This window comes from Elephas maximus, chromosome 6 (genome assembly GCF_024166365.1).
Source record: "Elephas maximus indicus isolate mEleMax1 chromosome 6, mEleMax1 primary haplotype, whole genome shotgun sequence".
NCBI classification, from domain to species: Eukaryota; Metazoa; Chordata; class Mammalia; order Proboscidea; family Elephantidae; genus Elephas; species Elephas maximus.
The window spans coordinates 54,791,959-54,810,295 of NC_064824.1; the positions used below are offsets into that span (position 1 = coordinate 54,791,959).

Below are 18,337 nucleotides of genomic sequence, written 5' to 3' on the forward strand. Positions count from 1 at the left end.
CAATTTCAAGCACAATTGAGTAACACTCAAAAGAAAATCAAGTGTAATTTCCTAAGTTGCTGAAGCAAGAGTTCTTCTATGAAATCGCCATTAGTGTTTCTAAACTCAATTTGATGATATTTGAAATTTACTGCACACAGTTCAGTGACACCTGGAAATTTCTTCATGCAGAGATGGAATTATGAGGTAGATCTTTTGAAGTTATTGTTTCTGTGTGTGTGTTAAATTCCCTGGGTCATATTTGTGATACAACCAATGTATTGAAGACAAAATTCTCCATTTCTTTCTTATCTTCCTTGTGACTGTATTTTGCTTTGTTTTTAAGACACATTTGGATGGGGGAGGAAAAAAAAAGCACCACATAACCACATAGACACCTACATTACATCAATGGTATAACTCTTCTTGAAATTCTTCAGCCATCCACTATCTAAAATTTACCAGGGGAGGAGGGAGGGTTACGGTGGAATCTTTGGGTTACTTTGATAGATCTCTTAAGAAGGTAACTCTTTTACTGCCTTTACTAAATACCAACTTCACTTCATCCAAAACCAAAAAATGAACAAACAAGCCCACTGTCGTCAAGTCAGTTCTGACTTATAGCGACCCTACAGGACAAAGGGAAACCCTGGTGGCATAGTGGTTAAGTGCTATGGCTGCTAACCAAAAGGTCAGCAGTTGGAATCCTCCAGGCACTCCTTGGAAACTCTATGTGGCAGTTCTACTGTGTCCTACGCCGTCGCTATGAGTCGGAATTGACTCCAGGGCAACCGGTTTGGTTTTGGGTTTACAAGACAGAATAGAACTGCCCGCGTAAGGTTTCCAAGGAGCAGCTGGTAGATTCAAACTGCTGACATTTTGGTTAGCAACCAAGCTTTTTAACCACTGTGCCACCAGGGCTCCACTTTATCAGTGGTGCTCAAAAACCTCAAAAAGAAAAAAAAAAAAGCAAGCCTGTTGCCATCAAGTCAATTCCAACTCATAACAGCCCTATAGGACAGAGTAGAACTGCTCCCTAGGGTTTCCAAGTAGCAGTGGGTGGATCTGAACTGCTAACCTTTTGGTTAGCAGCCCAGCTCCTAACCATTAGGTGACCTGGGCTCCCGAAAACCTTCAGTCTCCTTCTAAACTAGGATTAAGTTTCCACACTGTAATCTGATCCTCACACAAACCCTCTCTCTATTCTAGTCCTATAGGTTGCTCACTGCCATCAGCATTCCTGCCTTTGTTTAGGACTTCATTTAGGGAATTCTTCCCTGTCTATTCTACATATATAAATTTTTCCCGTTCTACAAGATATAACTTGTCAAGTTTCTTGACTCTTTCAACTTAACTCATATCTCATCTCTACATCTTCCTTATCATTTAATATTTGTACCCATATTGGCCTTAATAATTTTCTACCTTATGACATCTCTTGTATTACTGTCTTTTAAGGTTAGGTAGTTTTTTGTGTGTCTTATTTTTCTAAATAGATTATTATCTTCTTGAATGCAGCTTATTTTGTCTTAGCATCACCTACAACGACTGTTATGAAGCTAAGTACTTAGTAGCAGCGCTTGATAAACATTTGTTAACTAGTATTTGTTTTTATTTTTAGGGAATAGAATAGTATTCTATTTTAATTATAAAAGTGATTCTAATTACAATTTTGTTAGATTTAGCATTAGCAGAACCAACCTTTCTATAAGCAAATCTTTCTAATTAAATAGGTTTTAAAGAAACTGTTTGAATCAAAGACTTAATAACTCTCCTTAACTATAACAGATTCAAATTTCCTCTGTAAGTCATGGAGCATTTCTTGAAAATCTCAGTTCCAGAACATCCCATAAAACACTCAGGAATTTACCTTAAACATTGAAAATTGCCCTTTTTCTGGTCATTTACAGAGCTTGCTTTTCCTTTTTCATGTCATTATTCTCAAAATGAGTGTCTTCTTCAAATCTAAGATGCCAAGTCTAAAGATAAAGCTATTTTTAAATGAAATGATAAATTGTGGCACTGAGATATTACACGCATCAATATGTATCATCCTGTCCTTTATCAAATAAGTTTTGCCACTGTATAGACTTCAGACTCATATTAATGACTCCGTATTGAAGAGTAACAGATCTGAAAAATGATGATGCTCAAAACCTTGCCAGCTTTAATCCCTATGTGACAGAGAAGGGAACCAAAAGACTTAGAGATTATCTGACTGATATAGCAAGAATATTTCTGATGAGCAATTGGAAGTCTTCCTTGCCTGCACCTATACCACATTGTAGCTTTCATTTTTCTTTTCTCAACCCTGCAACATAACAAGCTCATGTTAACATTTGATCATTTCTTCTCCAAAGTCTCTATGATTTATGACTATAGAAAAAGAAAATCTAAACTGAGTCTAAATGGCTCCAGATTTCGTCTGTCAACCAAACCCACCCATTCCTATGGGATTATTCTTTAAGAATCATTTCAAGCAACAACTTCTTCAGGAAAACTTAACATAGCTAGAAAAAATATAATTTGTCCTTTCCCCATGACTATACAAATGTGTTGTTCCTGTAGTGGAAGGCAAAACACAGCTCCTTGGATTAAGGCATATTTATGATTATGATTCTCTCCCCCAATAGACTGTGAGCTCTCAAAGGAAGGGGCAGTGTGCATGACCTTTTGTATCCCTTTTACATTGGTGCTTTCATTCATTCACTCACCACATACTTATTGAGCACTATGTATGTGACCACAGAGAATATAACAGTGAACAGAGAAAAGTCCCTTACCTCATGGAGCCTACATTTTAGTGGAAATGATGGACAAGAAATAAACATATATGTAATATTTAAACTGTAGTATAAGATACTTGATACAGTGTAACATCAGTTAATGCTAAGTGATATAAATAAAAATAAAGTAGGCTAATTGGATACCTCAGCATAAAGAAAACAAAAATCCTCACAATTGAACCAGTAAATTGTGATAAATGATAAATGGAGAAAAGATCAAAGTTGTCATTGACTTCATTCTACTTGGATCCACAATCAATGCCCATGGAAGCAGCAGTCAAGAAATCAAATGTTGCATTGCACTGGGCAAATCTGCTGCAAAAGATCTCTTTTAAGTGTTAAAAAACAAAGACGTCACTTTAAGGACTAAGGTGTACCTGACCCAAGCCATGGTGTTTTCAATCACCTCATATGCCTGAAAAAGATGGAACATGAATAAGGAAGACCAAAAAAGAATTGACGCCTTTGAATTATGGTGTTGGCAAAGAATATTGAATATTCCATGGACTGCCAGAAGAACAAATCTGTCTTGGAAGAAGTACAGCCAGAATGTTCCTCCTTGAAGCAAGAATGGTGAGACTTAATCTTACTTACTTTAGACATGTTATCAGCAGGGACCAGTCCTTGGAGAAGGACATCATGCTTGGTAAAGTAGAGGATCAGCGAAAAAGTGGAAGACCCTCAACGAGATGGATTGACACTGGGCTGCAACAATGGGCTCAAGCATAACAACAATGTTGAGGATGGCACAGGACTGGGCAATGTTTTGTTCTGTTGTATGTAGGTAGGATTGCAATTGGATAGTGAATGACAAAGGGTGTTATTCTAGGCAGTGTGACTGGGAATGGTCATTTGGCTCAATGTCATTTTAACAGGTATTCATTATACAAATATCTAGAGGAAGGACATTCCAGGCAGAGAGAACAGTCATACAAAGTCCTTAGAATGTGGTTGGCATGCTCAAGGAACAACAAAAAGCCAGTACAGAGAGCAGTTGGGGATGGAGGTGGGGCATATGGAAATGAAGGCAGAGAGGATGTCAGATTCCATATCCTGGAGGGTCTTGTAGAGGAAGAGGTCTTCCTTGTTCAGCTTTCACATGCAAGAATAAAGTCCAAGTATTTTGAACTTTATTCTAAATATAATAGATGCTATTTGAGGCTTGAGAGCAGGCCAACAGAGTAGTCTGTCAATAAATGCTGATGTGCAAAAAATGGTTACCCACAGGCAAACTAAAACAGACACTCGTGTCCTGAGTGTCATGTAGGAAAATGACTGTTAAAGAAGAGCCTCTTCTAGCTCTGAAAACCTGGAATTCTTTAACTCCCTGGTAGAAAGGAAGCAAAATTCCAGCGCTCACCATATCCAGTGTTTACATTTCCAATACCCTGTTCATATACTGCATGCTTATATATAAATACAATTTCCAGATAATAGAACATAAGCACAGAAACCAAAATATCACATTTTATTTTTATTTAAAATAGAGCTCTCTATGCTTCACAGAAACAAGTGCGAGGAGTGCTTAATTTATTATCTTTGTCACTTTACAAAACAATACATTTTCAGAAAATGCATACATAAAAATATAACATTTAGGCAGATAACTATTTACATCTGGAGGCAGCTGAAAGTTAAGCAATAATATTACAAAGCTTTAAAATAAATACTTTCATGACTTGCTGTTGGTAATGATAAACATTTTGGTATGAAGTCTATCACTGAGATCTTACTAAATTCTAAAATACTATTATTTCTAAATAAAATAAGTATATCTATTACTATAAAAAAACAGCACAACAATTTCACAGACTAGAAATTAATGAAGCATCTGAATATCATTCCTCTTTGGAATTTGTGTTTCTTTTCACCTTAAGCAATTAAATTGCAACTACTGAAAGTGCCATCTGCATATTTTTTGGATACAATTTATTACCTAATTCTCATTTTAAAGCCTAATCTATTTTTTTTCATATTCCTTATATACATTCAGTTGAGCCTCTCTGTTGAAAGGCAGTATCTTTTTTACATAATTAAGAATATCAGCTAACTTACAAAAAATTCTTTACAACAGTTATTCTTTTCACAGTAGTTCAAGAGTTCAAGGCATGTTTTGCAATGTCAAAACACAATGGTTTTGACATTTGTAATATGTTCTTAGGTATAAGAAAAGTCACGCTACCAAAAGAAAAGTATAATTAGTATTAGTACTTTGAAAGTCAATCCAAAATTCCTTTTTTGAGATCTGAATCTAATTTTCTGTTTTTAGGACATTGTAAAATCTGAAACACAAATTAAGTTTGAATACTTTTCCCTAGCCTAGGATCAGTAAAGTGCAAGAGCTTGACACCAGTCATTCTAAAAGTGAACAAAAATTTAATATTTTGGCTCATATACCCTCACTTTATACAAAGAAAAAAAAAGACCTGGATTTAAAAAAAAGGAATGTTTAAATACTAGTATTTAGCCTATTGGAGGAAATGAATAGATTAGTAAATCTCATTCTACTCCTGCATTAGTTACACAGAACTTAGAACACATAATTCCCTCTCTACAGGCAAAGTCAATGGGCAGGTTTGTGCATGAAATGAAAACTCAATGGAGATATCAAAATCAGGGTCCGTATGCCTGCCTTGTGGCAGATTGTATGAGTTGAAAAATTAAATCTCAACAGAATAAGCCTGTAACCCCTCTTGTGAACGGTAAGATGAAAATCAAAAGAACCTTTTCTCCTGAGTTTTCTGTGTATTTAGCAGTTTCAAAGAACCATTTTGAGATTTTAAGCCTCATTTCTGAAGATGTACAAGCAGGGCCATTGTCTGAAGGTGTATAAGTGCATAAGGTGCTTTTTTGAAAAATGTAAAATATATGGGTTGGATCTCAGCCCCCATCTGCCCTTCAGCTGAGAGTGTTTGTGCAGAGCGCAATCTGCCCAGCTGGATTAACTGGTGACACTGGGTATAAGGCTAATTTATTACTGCATTCAGAGTCTTAGTATCCAAGTTAATACTCAGGCTCATGGAGCCCAGCACAAAAATCTTGCAATTAAAACTATTAGGTCTAGAGAGAAAAAATATCTTATAAGATAACATATCAATGATAACAATGATCAGAAAATATGAATCATGTCTGAAAATATTGAAATCTAAGATGGGACAGAGCTCATATTCTCCCAAATGTTATATTATCAACAACTGACATGAATCAGGATCTTGGCAGTTCTTAGCAGAGAGATTTAAAAACAAAGATTATTAACTAATTTCAAAATAATGTTATCTTCCAAACCGTATGGCATAATAGTTTGGTTTAAAAAGATGGCAAGAACAAAACAAAGCAATGGTATGAATCATAGCAGAAATAAATTTAGCAATCACATTATGGGACATATATTTCACATTCTCTGTTCAAGCCTGTCTCTTGAGTAGAATTTAATATTAAAGCAAAAGTAGACACTCCTTATATGTGAGCTAAAAACTAGAATGTAAGTAGACTGCCAATCTTTTTAAAGTGCTAAAGAAAGTCATCTCTGCCATTGACAAATACCCTCTTTATAGTGCCAAATGAAAAAGTATTGGAGAAGCCATGAGGTTGGTATGAGAAATAAAAATCTTGTTAAGAAGTTCAGTGTGTAGGAATCTGGACAGGGGTAGAACCCAAATAAAAGAAGGGGACAGAAATTCTAAAGGGACTTAGGGTTGATGAAATCCTGCAATAGATAATTTATAATGCAGTGAAAAATAGTGGATGTCAAAAACAACTACTTAGAAACTACAAAAATAACAGAAGTAAAATAATCTGCTCTAGACATGGTCCCAAATTCAACTACCAAAATCATCTTGCTCCTCCATGCCAATGCATAAAGACAAAGAACAAGCCTCACAGAAAGGGGGTAGAGAGAAAGAATGTCAGAAAGCAAGTCTATCATTAATTGCACTAAGAAAATTCTATACTCTCACAATTCCTAAATTCTATTCATCTACTTTATCAGCACCCCAGTGGTTGCCTAGCTAGCTGACAAACATGTGAAAGCTCTCCCTTAGCCTATTTTAGTCTTTGTCACTGAGCTTACCATGAGTAAGAGAATTATTTTAGTAGAAATACAAAGAGGGAATTGATCATCAACACTGAATGGCACATTATGTTAAGGTAAATTCTAGGTTTAGATGAAGCTCATGAATTTTTTAGTAAGAGTTGGGATATGGTAGGGCACTGGCCTGGGTGTTACCACAGGGTTCCCACATCAGTTCTGCTAACAACTGTTGTTATTGGGTGCCATCGACTCATTTTCAACTTACAGCAACCCCATGTGACAGAGCAGAAATGCCCCATAAGGTTTTCTAGGCTATAATCTTTACAGGAGCTGATCTCCACGTCTCTCTTCCTCAGAGCCACTGTGTGGGTCTGCACTACCAACCTTTTGGTTAGCAGCTCAGTGCTTAACCACTGTGCCACCAGGGCTCCTTCTGCTAGTAACTATAGTCATTTATCTCTGATCCTTGGTTTCTTTTTCTATAAAATGTAGGGATCAAATTCTAAAATCTCTTGTATTCATTCCAATTCCTAAATTCTGATTTTCATTTTTTGGCCATGACACATCTGAAATAATTAAGATCACTAAGGGGTTCCCTTTCATTAGAAAGCTAATACTAGAATGATGAGGTGATAATTAGTTATTTTTTTTTAATTAAAGACTAAAGATAATTTTGAAAGACAGTGAAAAAACACTTTTAAAAAAAGAGGAGAGAAAAATAATGAAACAAAAGAAAAAGGGAAAGCGGAGAAAATGAAAGTCAAAGATCTGAAAATTTTGCATTAAAACACTTAGAAAAACTACCTATATTAGAGAAATTCTAATTAATATGAAAATTTTATATTCCAACTGGACTGGCTTTTCTGTTTAGAATCAAATGGATTACTACCTTCACTAAAATAGGGAATAAATCCTGGTAGGTATTAGCATACGAACCATTTCTTTTGTGTTTCTCAAAAGAAACGATGTTTAGAATATCTGAGAAAACTCCATTAACACCAAGTAACTTATAATGTTGTATTTGTGAATTTACTTCAAGGAATTGAAGAATCAGCTACCACCTTCTATTCATTTCCTCCTGTTACTTTCTTAATTTTCTAATGGGAAATAAAAATGTCCATGTTTCAAATATATTTAAATACAATTAACTCCTATTTTTATTTTAAATAATCAGTCGAAAAGTATTCCCCGACAAGCAATTTTAAGTTGTTCACTGAGATTTTGTATAAGGGCACACATGGGCTCCCTGCTGTCAGAAGATTTGCTAAGAAGGTTCCCCTGGTACTTTGCATAAGCTCAAAAACAGTCCGGAGCTTTCTCTGCCCCAATAAGTCACATGATGGCAAAATTCCAGCATAGTAGTAGTACTTCTCTTTTGTCTTGTTTAACAATTCTACAACAGTAGATATACTAAAAAATAATAAATTATTACAGAACTTCTAATCTAATGAACCTATTGTATATTTTCATTTTAAATAAAAATTGATTTTTTAACTCTTCAGACATTGCAACCAGGCTATTATTTTCATACAATCATGGAAATTCAAAATGCAAAGTTAATTGAAAGTATATAGATGAAAAGCAAGTGTTACACCTATAGTAGTGCACAACATAGTCATATTTTACTTAACTTTCAAGTCAGAACATAAATTAAGAATTTTAGATGTGACATGCCAGATATTTTAGACACAGAAAAAAAGTACACAATAGAATCTGTACCAATTACAAACTTAAATACATAGCTTATAAGGCAAGAAGATCATGCTGACATATTGACAACAAATAATGTTTCCCTTAGTTTAAGAAAATGGGGCTGCATATAAATCCCATCACCATTTATCCACCATTATATATTTTGGTAGATAACATTTTTCCAAGCTTTGTATTGTGCCCCAAATCAAAATTATCCGAAAGGAACAAAAAACACTGACACTTTGAGCCTAAGAATATTTTTTTTTGCTTTTAACAAAATTTAAAAGAAATAAATATTATGCAATGGGACCCTATTAGAAACAAAGGATATAAAATTTAACATCATAGGTATATACAGGAAATCTGCTTTATGCTCTAAATCTTATCCTATTTTTATAAATGAGCATTTTCTATTTATAATCATGTTGAGAGTTAAGGGAAAAAAATTACAACCTTTAACTTTTTCCTTATCATTTTGTTTAATCTACTCCCTTTCTTTAAAAACGTATTTTGTAATTGAAATATAAGACTATTCAGTTTGGAGTTATAATTAACCAACGCACAAACAATAAAAAATATCTGCAAATGTAAAAATGTACATAGTGTTATAGAGTGAAAGTTGAACCAATAAAAATATGGAATTATATTTAGACACACTCAAATAAATTATAAAACATAATGACAAGGGACATGGAGATGTTAAAACACCCTCTCTTATAAAATTAAATAAGTATATTCAGCCAACATAAGTGAATAAAACAGGAACTATTGCTCTGGTGTATTTTGGACTAGAGTATAATCATAATAAATAAATAACTTCATTCTCATATATGCAGAAACAACCTATAAGAAATCAAGGTAACAAGGACAAGCAGGATTATGTCTTCATGCAAGCACTTTTTAAAACTGAGGATATAATTTAGATTGTCTGTAATATCCAGATAATGAGGTTTTCTAAATGTGCCGCAAACTAAAAGTGATTTTCAGACTTACTTTTGAAAACCAACGTCACGTAGAACTCAAGACATCCTACTTTGCATGATATCTATTTGCCAATTTACTTTCTTCTTTCGCCCCACTCACATTCCTGTTCCTGTTCCCAAATTAGACTTTTAAATCCCTGAAGGTAGGACTATCATCTTTTCATTTCCCTGTTGTGCCCAACATTTCAGCAAGCAAGATGCGGGGTCCTCCAAGCTTACTTAAAGAATGGATGAAGGCATGAGTGGGAGTGACAGTACATGCAAATTTTGTAACTGTTGGTTTTTTTGCCTTCTTTATCTCAACCCAGTTATATGAATAGGGATTCAATAATATATTTCCATAGTAAAATAAAGTATAATCTCCAAATTCTGTTCCTTCAGAAAACCATTTCCCAAGGTGTACTTTGTAGGACGTTAAACTGTAGAATAGTAAAAATTTCCTTGCTGTTCTTAAACAAAGGGTTCCATGGCGAAATCATTTGGGAAATCCAGTAAAAAATAATTTAAATACTGTTTCTTTCCCTCTAGCCTCTTCGAGGTACATTATATGCTAATATATCATGTGTCACTCTCAAAGTAGCTATCAAAGAACACTTTTGGTCATCCCAGCAAAAGAATGTTCTAAGAACAGAGTTAGATAAACAATATTTTAGAACAATAGAAGACACCATGTTAAGTCTTCTTCATCAAAATAGCATTATGGATTTGAAAGAAATATTTACTGTTCCATGTATCATTCAGAATTTATGACTTTGTCTCCACAGGACGCAGAATGAAGGCAAAACTATCATGAGACTTCTTTTGCACTGCGTTTTGGGAGTGAAGGGGAATATCTATTTACAGTTGCTGATTACATCTGTAGGGTTTAGTTGCTACTCTGAATTTAAGACTTGTCTTCATTTTTTTCAAAATATCTCCTAGATTCCTCTTCTGATCTTTATTTTTAAACACACACACACACACACACAACTAGTAAGTACACCCTCTGACAATGGATCTTTATGCTTGATTAATTTCTGGAAGTGTTCAGAGTACATTCATACTCATCTAACAAATGGGGTAGCTATGACATTTCCATGAGAAAAATGTCAATAGATATTGTCCTGAGATTTTATGCAGGTCCGTTGTGATTCCGCAAAATAACTCAATTTTCCTTCTGAATGGCGAAAGTACAAACATTATAATGAAAGATGTTGTTTCTGCATAGGAGAAAAGTACTATGGGAATTCATGGGGAAAGTAAGAATCTAGTTAACTCTGGACTATTGACTATCTCAAGATTTTTATCTAATACCAACTCTTCTACTAGCCATGTGACTTCGAGACATTTCTCAATGCCTCAAGATGTCAGGTGTCTCATTTGTAAATGAGAAAAAGTAACAAGTTTAGTGGCTTTCAAACTATTTGCCTTAGGAGCTGCTGTGGTAGTGGATTGTCAAGGTAAAGAACAGGGGTAGAGTCTCAAACAAGTGGGACTCTGTCCTCAATCACATCTTCCAACCATGCAGCTCCACTTTTACATGTTTTATATATTAAAGTTCAGAGTGATATTTATTTTTTAATATCCTTTTTAACTCATAAAATAGAAAAAAAACATAGATTGTATGATCTAAAGTTCTGTTTACATATAACATGCTGTAGTTCACATTTTAATGAATGTGTTCATCTCAAAATGTATTTTTTACATATTTTTCTATTCATTCATGTGCTCTCGGTTCAAGTAAAATAAAACCCTTAATCACTCTCGTTATTTTTATGTAGCTTATTTTACCATTTTTTTATTATCTTTCTCTCTTATAAAAGAAAAAGATGAGTTGATGTGTCGATTTTCAAAATAAAATTAAAGACAACATGGAGATTGGGTGATGTCAACCCATGTTTAACTTTAGAGTTATCTTTACATGCTGCCTTTGGGCACTTAAATACTGTACTGCATTATCTTTGAGGTAGAACCAAAAAAAAAAAAAAAGGCAAAACATTCACATAAAGAGGGAAAATGGGAATGAAAGCTGTGAGAGATTCCTTTTTAACACTATTATTATTAGGCTTTGCAGTCTTCCTTGAGACAAAGTTGAGAAATAGTCTTCTTTATACGGAGGGCAGTTAGGCGAGCTGCTCCACTGGCATACCAACATTCACGCATTATTCTGCCCATGACTCGGAGTGCCTTTAAGGGAGAGAAAAATATCAAAGACTTTAGCTACTCACACAAAACAGAATACAACTGAAGCAAACTGACAAAGCCAGGAATTAATGCTAACCTTTAATAAAGAAATAAGAAACTCAAATTAATGGTTTAGCTTAACTAGTAAAGAATGTCCGCCATGAGTATTGTGATCTTTCAAGATCTATCTATATGAGATCAAATCAATGAGAGCACCTCGAAAGATTAGATAGGGACCTTAGGGGGAAGTGAGTTTATGTTTATGGGGGAGGAACAACTCAGAAAAGGGGAGTGAGAATGGTTGCACAACTTGAAAAATATAATCAATGTCACTGAATTGCATGTAGAAACTGTTGAATCAGTGTATGTTTTACTGTGTACATTCTCAACAACAACAAAATAAATAAAATAAATAGTAAACTTAAAGTGTCATATGAGAGGGGGATTAGGGCCAAACTCCTTCAAAAAATCCTGTTAAAACATACATATCAAACTTGTACAGACTAACTTTTAATCAAATATTCAATCTACTGATCTCTGGGACTACGGTACAATGACTATCTTTTAAAATCTCCTAAATGTAGGGAAGGGGCATGAAGAACATGAGGATATGGAGTGAGTTGGAAATGCCCTGTATCTTGATTTGGGCCGTGAGTACACATGTGTATGCGTATGAAAGAATTCATCAAATTTTTTTTTATTTTATCATATATGTTTTACCATATGTTAACCATAACAAAATAAAAATAATTCTCAATGTATACACTATCAAAAATTCGTAACTAAAAAAATCAGAATAGTGAACTGTCAAAGAAATAAGATAAAAATGCTGAAAGAAAAACAATGAGAATGCTTGAATCCAGATTAATAAAAAAATGTTGAAGCTGGTGACTGTTCTGGCAGAATCTGCTGATCTCATGGTCTAAAACCAAAAATCAAACCTGTTGCCATTGAATTGATTCCAACTCATAGCAACCCTATAGGATAGAACAGAATTGCTCCATAGGATTTCCAAAGAGCAACTGGTGGATTTGAACTGCTGATCTTTTGTTAGCAGCAAAGCTCTTAACCACCATGCCACTAGAGCTCCTCTCATGGTCTAAAACATTAGAACTGATAGGCCATATCTGGAAGAAAACCCAAAGCACATAGAAAATACCAGATCAAGATAATGGCAAAGCCCTGAGTGTGAAGGTGAATCTGTCCCACAAAGGATGTTTGTAGGGAAAATTGCCAGAGTCTGGGCTCTTGCTGAAGAAAATAATCAAGCAAAAGTTTAAGTAAAGCTGAATTCACAATGAAAATTCACAAGCACATGAGGAAACCAGGAACCACAGCAAGAGAAAATTAAAACAATAAACAGTAGAATCAAAAGAGTAAAGACGTTAAATGATAAAATTAAATGATATAAAATAAGCATATAACATATGTTTTTAAAAAATTGTTCTAATGGGCAACACCTGCACAAAAGCAAACATGAGAAGGTAGGAAGAGACAGGAAACCTGGACAAATGGACATAGGTAACCTGGGGTGTAAGGGAAAGGGGAAGAGTGCTGACACAATGTGGAGGCTGCAACTGATGTCACAAAGCAATTTGTGTATAAATTTTTGAATGAGAAACTATCACCTAAAGGACAGTAAGATAAAAATTTAGAAAAGAAATTGAAAATAGCTAAAAGAAAGAGATTATTGAAAAATGTTGAGTAGATTTGAAAAAGAATCAATAAAACTTCCTGATATGAAAAATATAACAATTGAAATAATGAAATCAGTGGATGGGTTAGACACAGTTGAAGACAGACTTAATGATCTGGAAGGTAAATCTGAGAAATGTAGCATAAAGGTACAACTATAAAAATATGAGAGAATAAGAGACAAGCAAAGAAGAATAAAAAGTCTAGCATGAATACAATGAGTTCTCCAAAAGTTGATAATAAAGATGGGGGAAGCAGGAACAATGTGAAGAGATAATGGCTCAGAATATTTTAGAACTAAGGAAAGTCACAAATCCTCAGAACTAAAAAATCCAGAAATTCGAAGCAAGATGAATCAAGAGGCATCTAAACTAAATACATCATGGAAAATACCAAAGACACAGAGACAATTGAGAAGAACAGCAAAGACTGAGAAGTTCTTAAAATTAGTCAAAAAGAAAAAAAAATAAATAAAGGAAACATAAAATTTATTATCAACTGAATTCTCAACAATGGAACCCAGAAGACAGTGGAATAATAACTTTAAGTACTCAGAGAATATAACTGTTAACTAAAATTTGTATACCCAAGTGAACTTTTTCTTAAAGACTGGAGAGAAAATAATGACATTTTCAGACACTCAAAAACTAAAAGAACTTACAGTCACTAGACTCTCATTTAGAATAACAAAACACTTCTAAAAGATGCATTATCAGGCAGTCAGAAAATGACATAAGAAGGAAGCTCTGAGAGACAAGAAGGAATGCTGAACAAAGAAAATAATAAACATCTGGATAAATCTAAACAAACGATGGTATAAAATAACACCAATATCTAATGTGTAAGGTTAACACAAAACAAGATATAACTCAAATATTAGACAAAACTGAACCAAAGCTCCATATATCAGCAATGTACAAAACAGATCATAAATAAATTTTTTTTTAATGTTGGGTCTATTCTAGGAATGCATGATAGCTTATCAGTGGAAAACTTATAAATGCAATTCACCACATTAAGTGAGTAAAGTAAAAACACTGCATCATCACCTCACAGATATGAGAAAAGCTTTTTTATTAAACTAAAGTCAGTTATTACTTGATCTATTTAAAGTTTTTACATGGAAAAAAAAAAACTCTTAGACTGGGTTCTCTAAAGAAGGAAAACCTGTGAAGCATATACATAGAGAAAGAGAGAGACATATCTCAAGGAAATGGCTCATGCAGTTGTAGAGGTTGGCAAGTCCCAAGTCCATGGGTTAGGTGTCAAGCTGGGGATTTCTGGCTCACATAGCCGCAGGGGCTAACGAAACCACGATCAGCAGGTAACACAGCAGGCCACTGGCTCAAGTTCCAAGAACTGGAGGTCAAATGATGATGAGCCAGATCCAGAGCCAGCAAAAGCCAGTAAGCTTTGCCAGAATGTTCATATATATTAGATGCAGGCCACACCCCCAAGGAAGCTTCCCTTACAACTGATTGATTGGCTGGTCATTTCAGATCACATCGTGGAGGTGATTAAAGTATATCACAATATGGAGGATAACGATATCATTACACAACTGCCAAACTACTTCATTATATAACTGCCAACCACTGAGAATCATGGCCTGGCCAAGCTGACATATAACCTTAACCATCACAGTCCACCCCTTGTCAACTTGGCACAGGTACACATCTCCTCAAACCATACACAATCTCTAAAGACAATTTCAAAGTCATACTTGCACCTAACATGATACAACTAACATTCATACAACTAAAAACACACTAGCCTTGTTTACATCTTATATTTTATAAGTGAAGAAAACAAAAATATTTGACACACACATACAAGGAAGGAATACACATAACAATTACCATCCCCATTTCTGCAACTGGTCATGTGGTAGTAACTGGTATTTAGAACTACCTTCTTCCACTACCCATTCTGTATTCCCTTTTCCCTCAGCAAGCACCTTGGCTGGTTGTGGTTCTTTGTCCGGTTCATACCTGAAGAGTCTGGGTCATTAGTAGTCATGTTGGAATTGGGCTGCTGTACTTTTCCATTGACTTTAATCACAGGGCATGGTAGTACTAACAGATTTCCTGTATTCCAGACATACTCTTCTTTAACTCCATTATGTAATATCAATCCAATTTCCCCTTGGTAATCAGGATCAATCATACCAGCCAATACAGTAACCCCCTTGTTTTTCTGTTGATTCAGAGACATAAAGACCCCAAAGTGGCCAGGTGACATTCTTAACTTCCAAAGGAATCGGTGTTGTGTCTCTCAGTGGAAGCATTCTCTTTGTTGGAACTAAGACCTCTGGCCCCTTTTGTGAGTGGGTCACTAGGAGTAATAGTGAGTGGTACCACTCCCACTTCCTCCCCTTGATTCCTGTGCCCGTGAATCCTGGCTACAGGAGAAACAGCACCATATATTAGATGCTGTTTTAGAGCATATATAGCCTCCTGGAGAACATTGCCCCAACCCTGCAAGGAATTGCCACCTAGATGGCACTGTAATTATGTCTTTAGACGGCCATTCTATCCTTCTATTAAGCCAGCTGCTTCAGGATGGAAATACCAGTAAATTTCATGAGCGTAGGCCCACTGCCACACTGCCATGAGATTTGCTGTGAAGTGAGCCCCTTAATCTGAGGCAATGCTATGTAGGATACTGTTTTAGTTGTCTAGTGCTGCTATAAAATAAATACCACAAGTTGATGACCTTAACAAACAGAAATTTATTCTCTCACAGTTCAGGAGGCCAGAAGTCTGAATTCAGGGCACCAGCTCCAGGGGAAAGCTTTCTCTCTGTCCTCTCTTGCAGGAAGGTCCTTGTCGTCAATCTTCCCTAGGTATAGGAGCTTCTCAGTGCAGGGACCCCAGGTCTGAATGACATGCTCTGCTCCTGGATCTTTTTGCTCGGTGGCAATGAGGTCCCTTCCCTCTCTGCTAGATTCTCTCTTTTATAACTCAAAAGAGATTGACTCAAGATACAACCAAATCCTGTAGATTGAGTCCTACTCGTTAACACAACTGCCTCTAATCCTGCCTCTTTAACATCACAGGAAAATTACAACAGATCACAAAATGGAGGACAATCACACAATACTGGAATCATGGTCTACCCCAGTTGACACAAATTATGGGGGACACAATTCAATTCATAACAAATACGATGACAGTGGACAAGGCATTCTATGAGTTCAATGTTTGGCAGAACATTGTGTGCAGAGAAGGTAAATCCATATCCAGAGTAAGCATCTATCTCAATTAGGATGAAAAACTTCCCTTTCCATGATGAAAGCAGTCCAATGTAATCAATCTGCCATGAAGTTGCTGGCTGATTGCCTCAAGGAATTGCGCCATACTGGGCATTCAGTGTTGGTCTTTGCTGCTGGCAGGCTGGGCACTCAGCAGTGGCTGTATCCAAGTCAGCCTTGGTGAATGGAAGTCCATGTTGCTGATGCCATGCATAACCTCCATCCCTGAGATCCACTTTGTTCACGAGCCCAATGGGCAATAATGGGATGGAATTCTGTGGAACAGGATGACTTGTTTCCACAGAACATGTCATCATATCCACTTGATTGTTAAGATCTTCCTCTGCCAACATCACCCTTTGGTAAGAATTCACATGAGACACAACTATCTTCACTTCTCTGGCCCATTCAGAGATGTCTAGCCAAAGACCTCTTCCCCATATCTCCTTATCTCCAATTTTCCAATCCTGTTTCTTCCAAGTCCATGACCATCCAGCCAAACCACTCACCACAGCTCATGAATCAATATACGATCATGTATCTATCTGGCCATTTCCTCTTCCATGCAAAGTGAACAATTAGGTGCACTGCTTGAAGTTCTGCCCACTGGGAGAATTTACCTTTACGACTGTCCTTTAGGGAAGGTCCCACTTTTGAATGATGCCTGCGTATTATGCCGAATCCATCTGTAAACCAGGAATGAGTTTTCTCTTCCTCAGTCAACTGATCATAAGGAACTCCCCATGAGCCCATAGGTGCGAAGGGAGAGAGGGCAGGTAATGTGACAGGAGTGGAGACCATGGGTATTTGGGCCACTTCTTCATGCAACTTACTTGTGCCTTCAGGTCCTGCTAAGGCCTGATCTCTTATATACCACTTCCATTTAATGATGGATCACTGCTGTGCACATCCAACTTCATGGCTCTGTGGGTCAGACAACACCTAGTTCATGATGGGCAGCTCAGGCCACATGGTAAATTGGTGGCCCACAGTTAAGCGTTCAGTCTCTACTAAGGCCCAGTAACAAAATCTGTTTCTCAAAAGGATAGCAGTTATCTGCAGAGGATGGCAGGGCTTTGCTCTAAAATCCTAAGGGTCTGCACTGTGATTCAAAAATAGGGGCCTGCCAAAGACTCCAAATAGCATCTTTATCTCCCACTGCCACTTCTAGCACCATTAAATCAGCCAGATCACATGGCCCAAGTAGCAGAGTGGTTCACGTGGCAGCCTGAATCTGTTGCAGAGCCTTCTCTTGTTCTGGGCCCCACTCAAAACTAGCAGCTTTTCAAGTCACTTGATAAATAGGCTGGAGTAGCATGCCCAAATGAGGGATATGTTGCCTCGAAAATCTAAAGAGGCGCATCAGGCATTGTGCCTCCTTTTTAGTTGTAGGAGGGGCCAGATGCAATAATTTATCCTTCACTTTAGAAGGACTATTTCGACATGCCCCATATCACTGGACCCCTAAAAATTTCACTGAGGTAGAAGGTGCCTGAACTTTTGTCAGATGATTTTCCCACCCTCTAGCACACCAATGTTTTACCAGTAAGCCCAGAGTCATTGACACTTCTTCCCTACTGGGTCCAATCAGCATAATGTCATCAATGTAATGGACCAGTGTGACATCTTAGGAAAGTGAAAGGCGATCACAGTCCCTGAAAACTACATTATGACATAGGGCTGGAGAGTTGATATACCTCTGAGGTAGGACAGTGAAGGTGTATTGCCTGCCTTCCCAGCAGAAGACAAACTGCTT

The 18,337-nt window shown here is 36.2% G+C and overlaps 1 protein-coding gene across 4 annotated transcripts in view; it reads right to left on the bottom strand.

Annotated features, from left to right (window-relative positions):
• Positions 1 to 9,173: 9,173 nt before the first annotated feature.
• ACVR1C (activin A receptor type 1C) overlaps positions 9,174 to 18,337 on the bottom strand; it is a 111,432-nt gene continuing 102,268 nt past the window's right edge. For all 4 annotated transcript variants that reach the window (XM_049887276.1, XM_049887279.1, XM_049887278.1 and 1 more), the window contains one exon: positions 9,174 to 11,636. In XM_049887276.1, the coding sequence (XP_049743233.1) occupies positions 11,511 to 11,636 (126 nt within the window). In that variant the 3' untranslated portion in view covers positions 9,174 to 11,510. The remainder of the gene's footprint in view (positions 11,637 to 18,337) is intronic.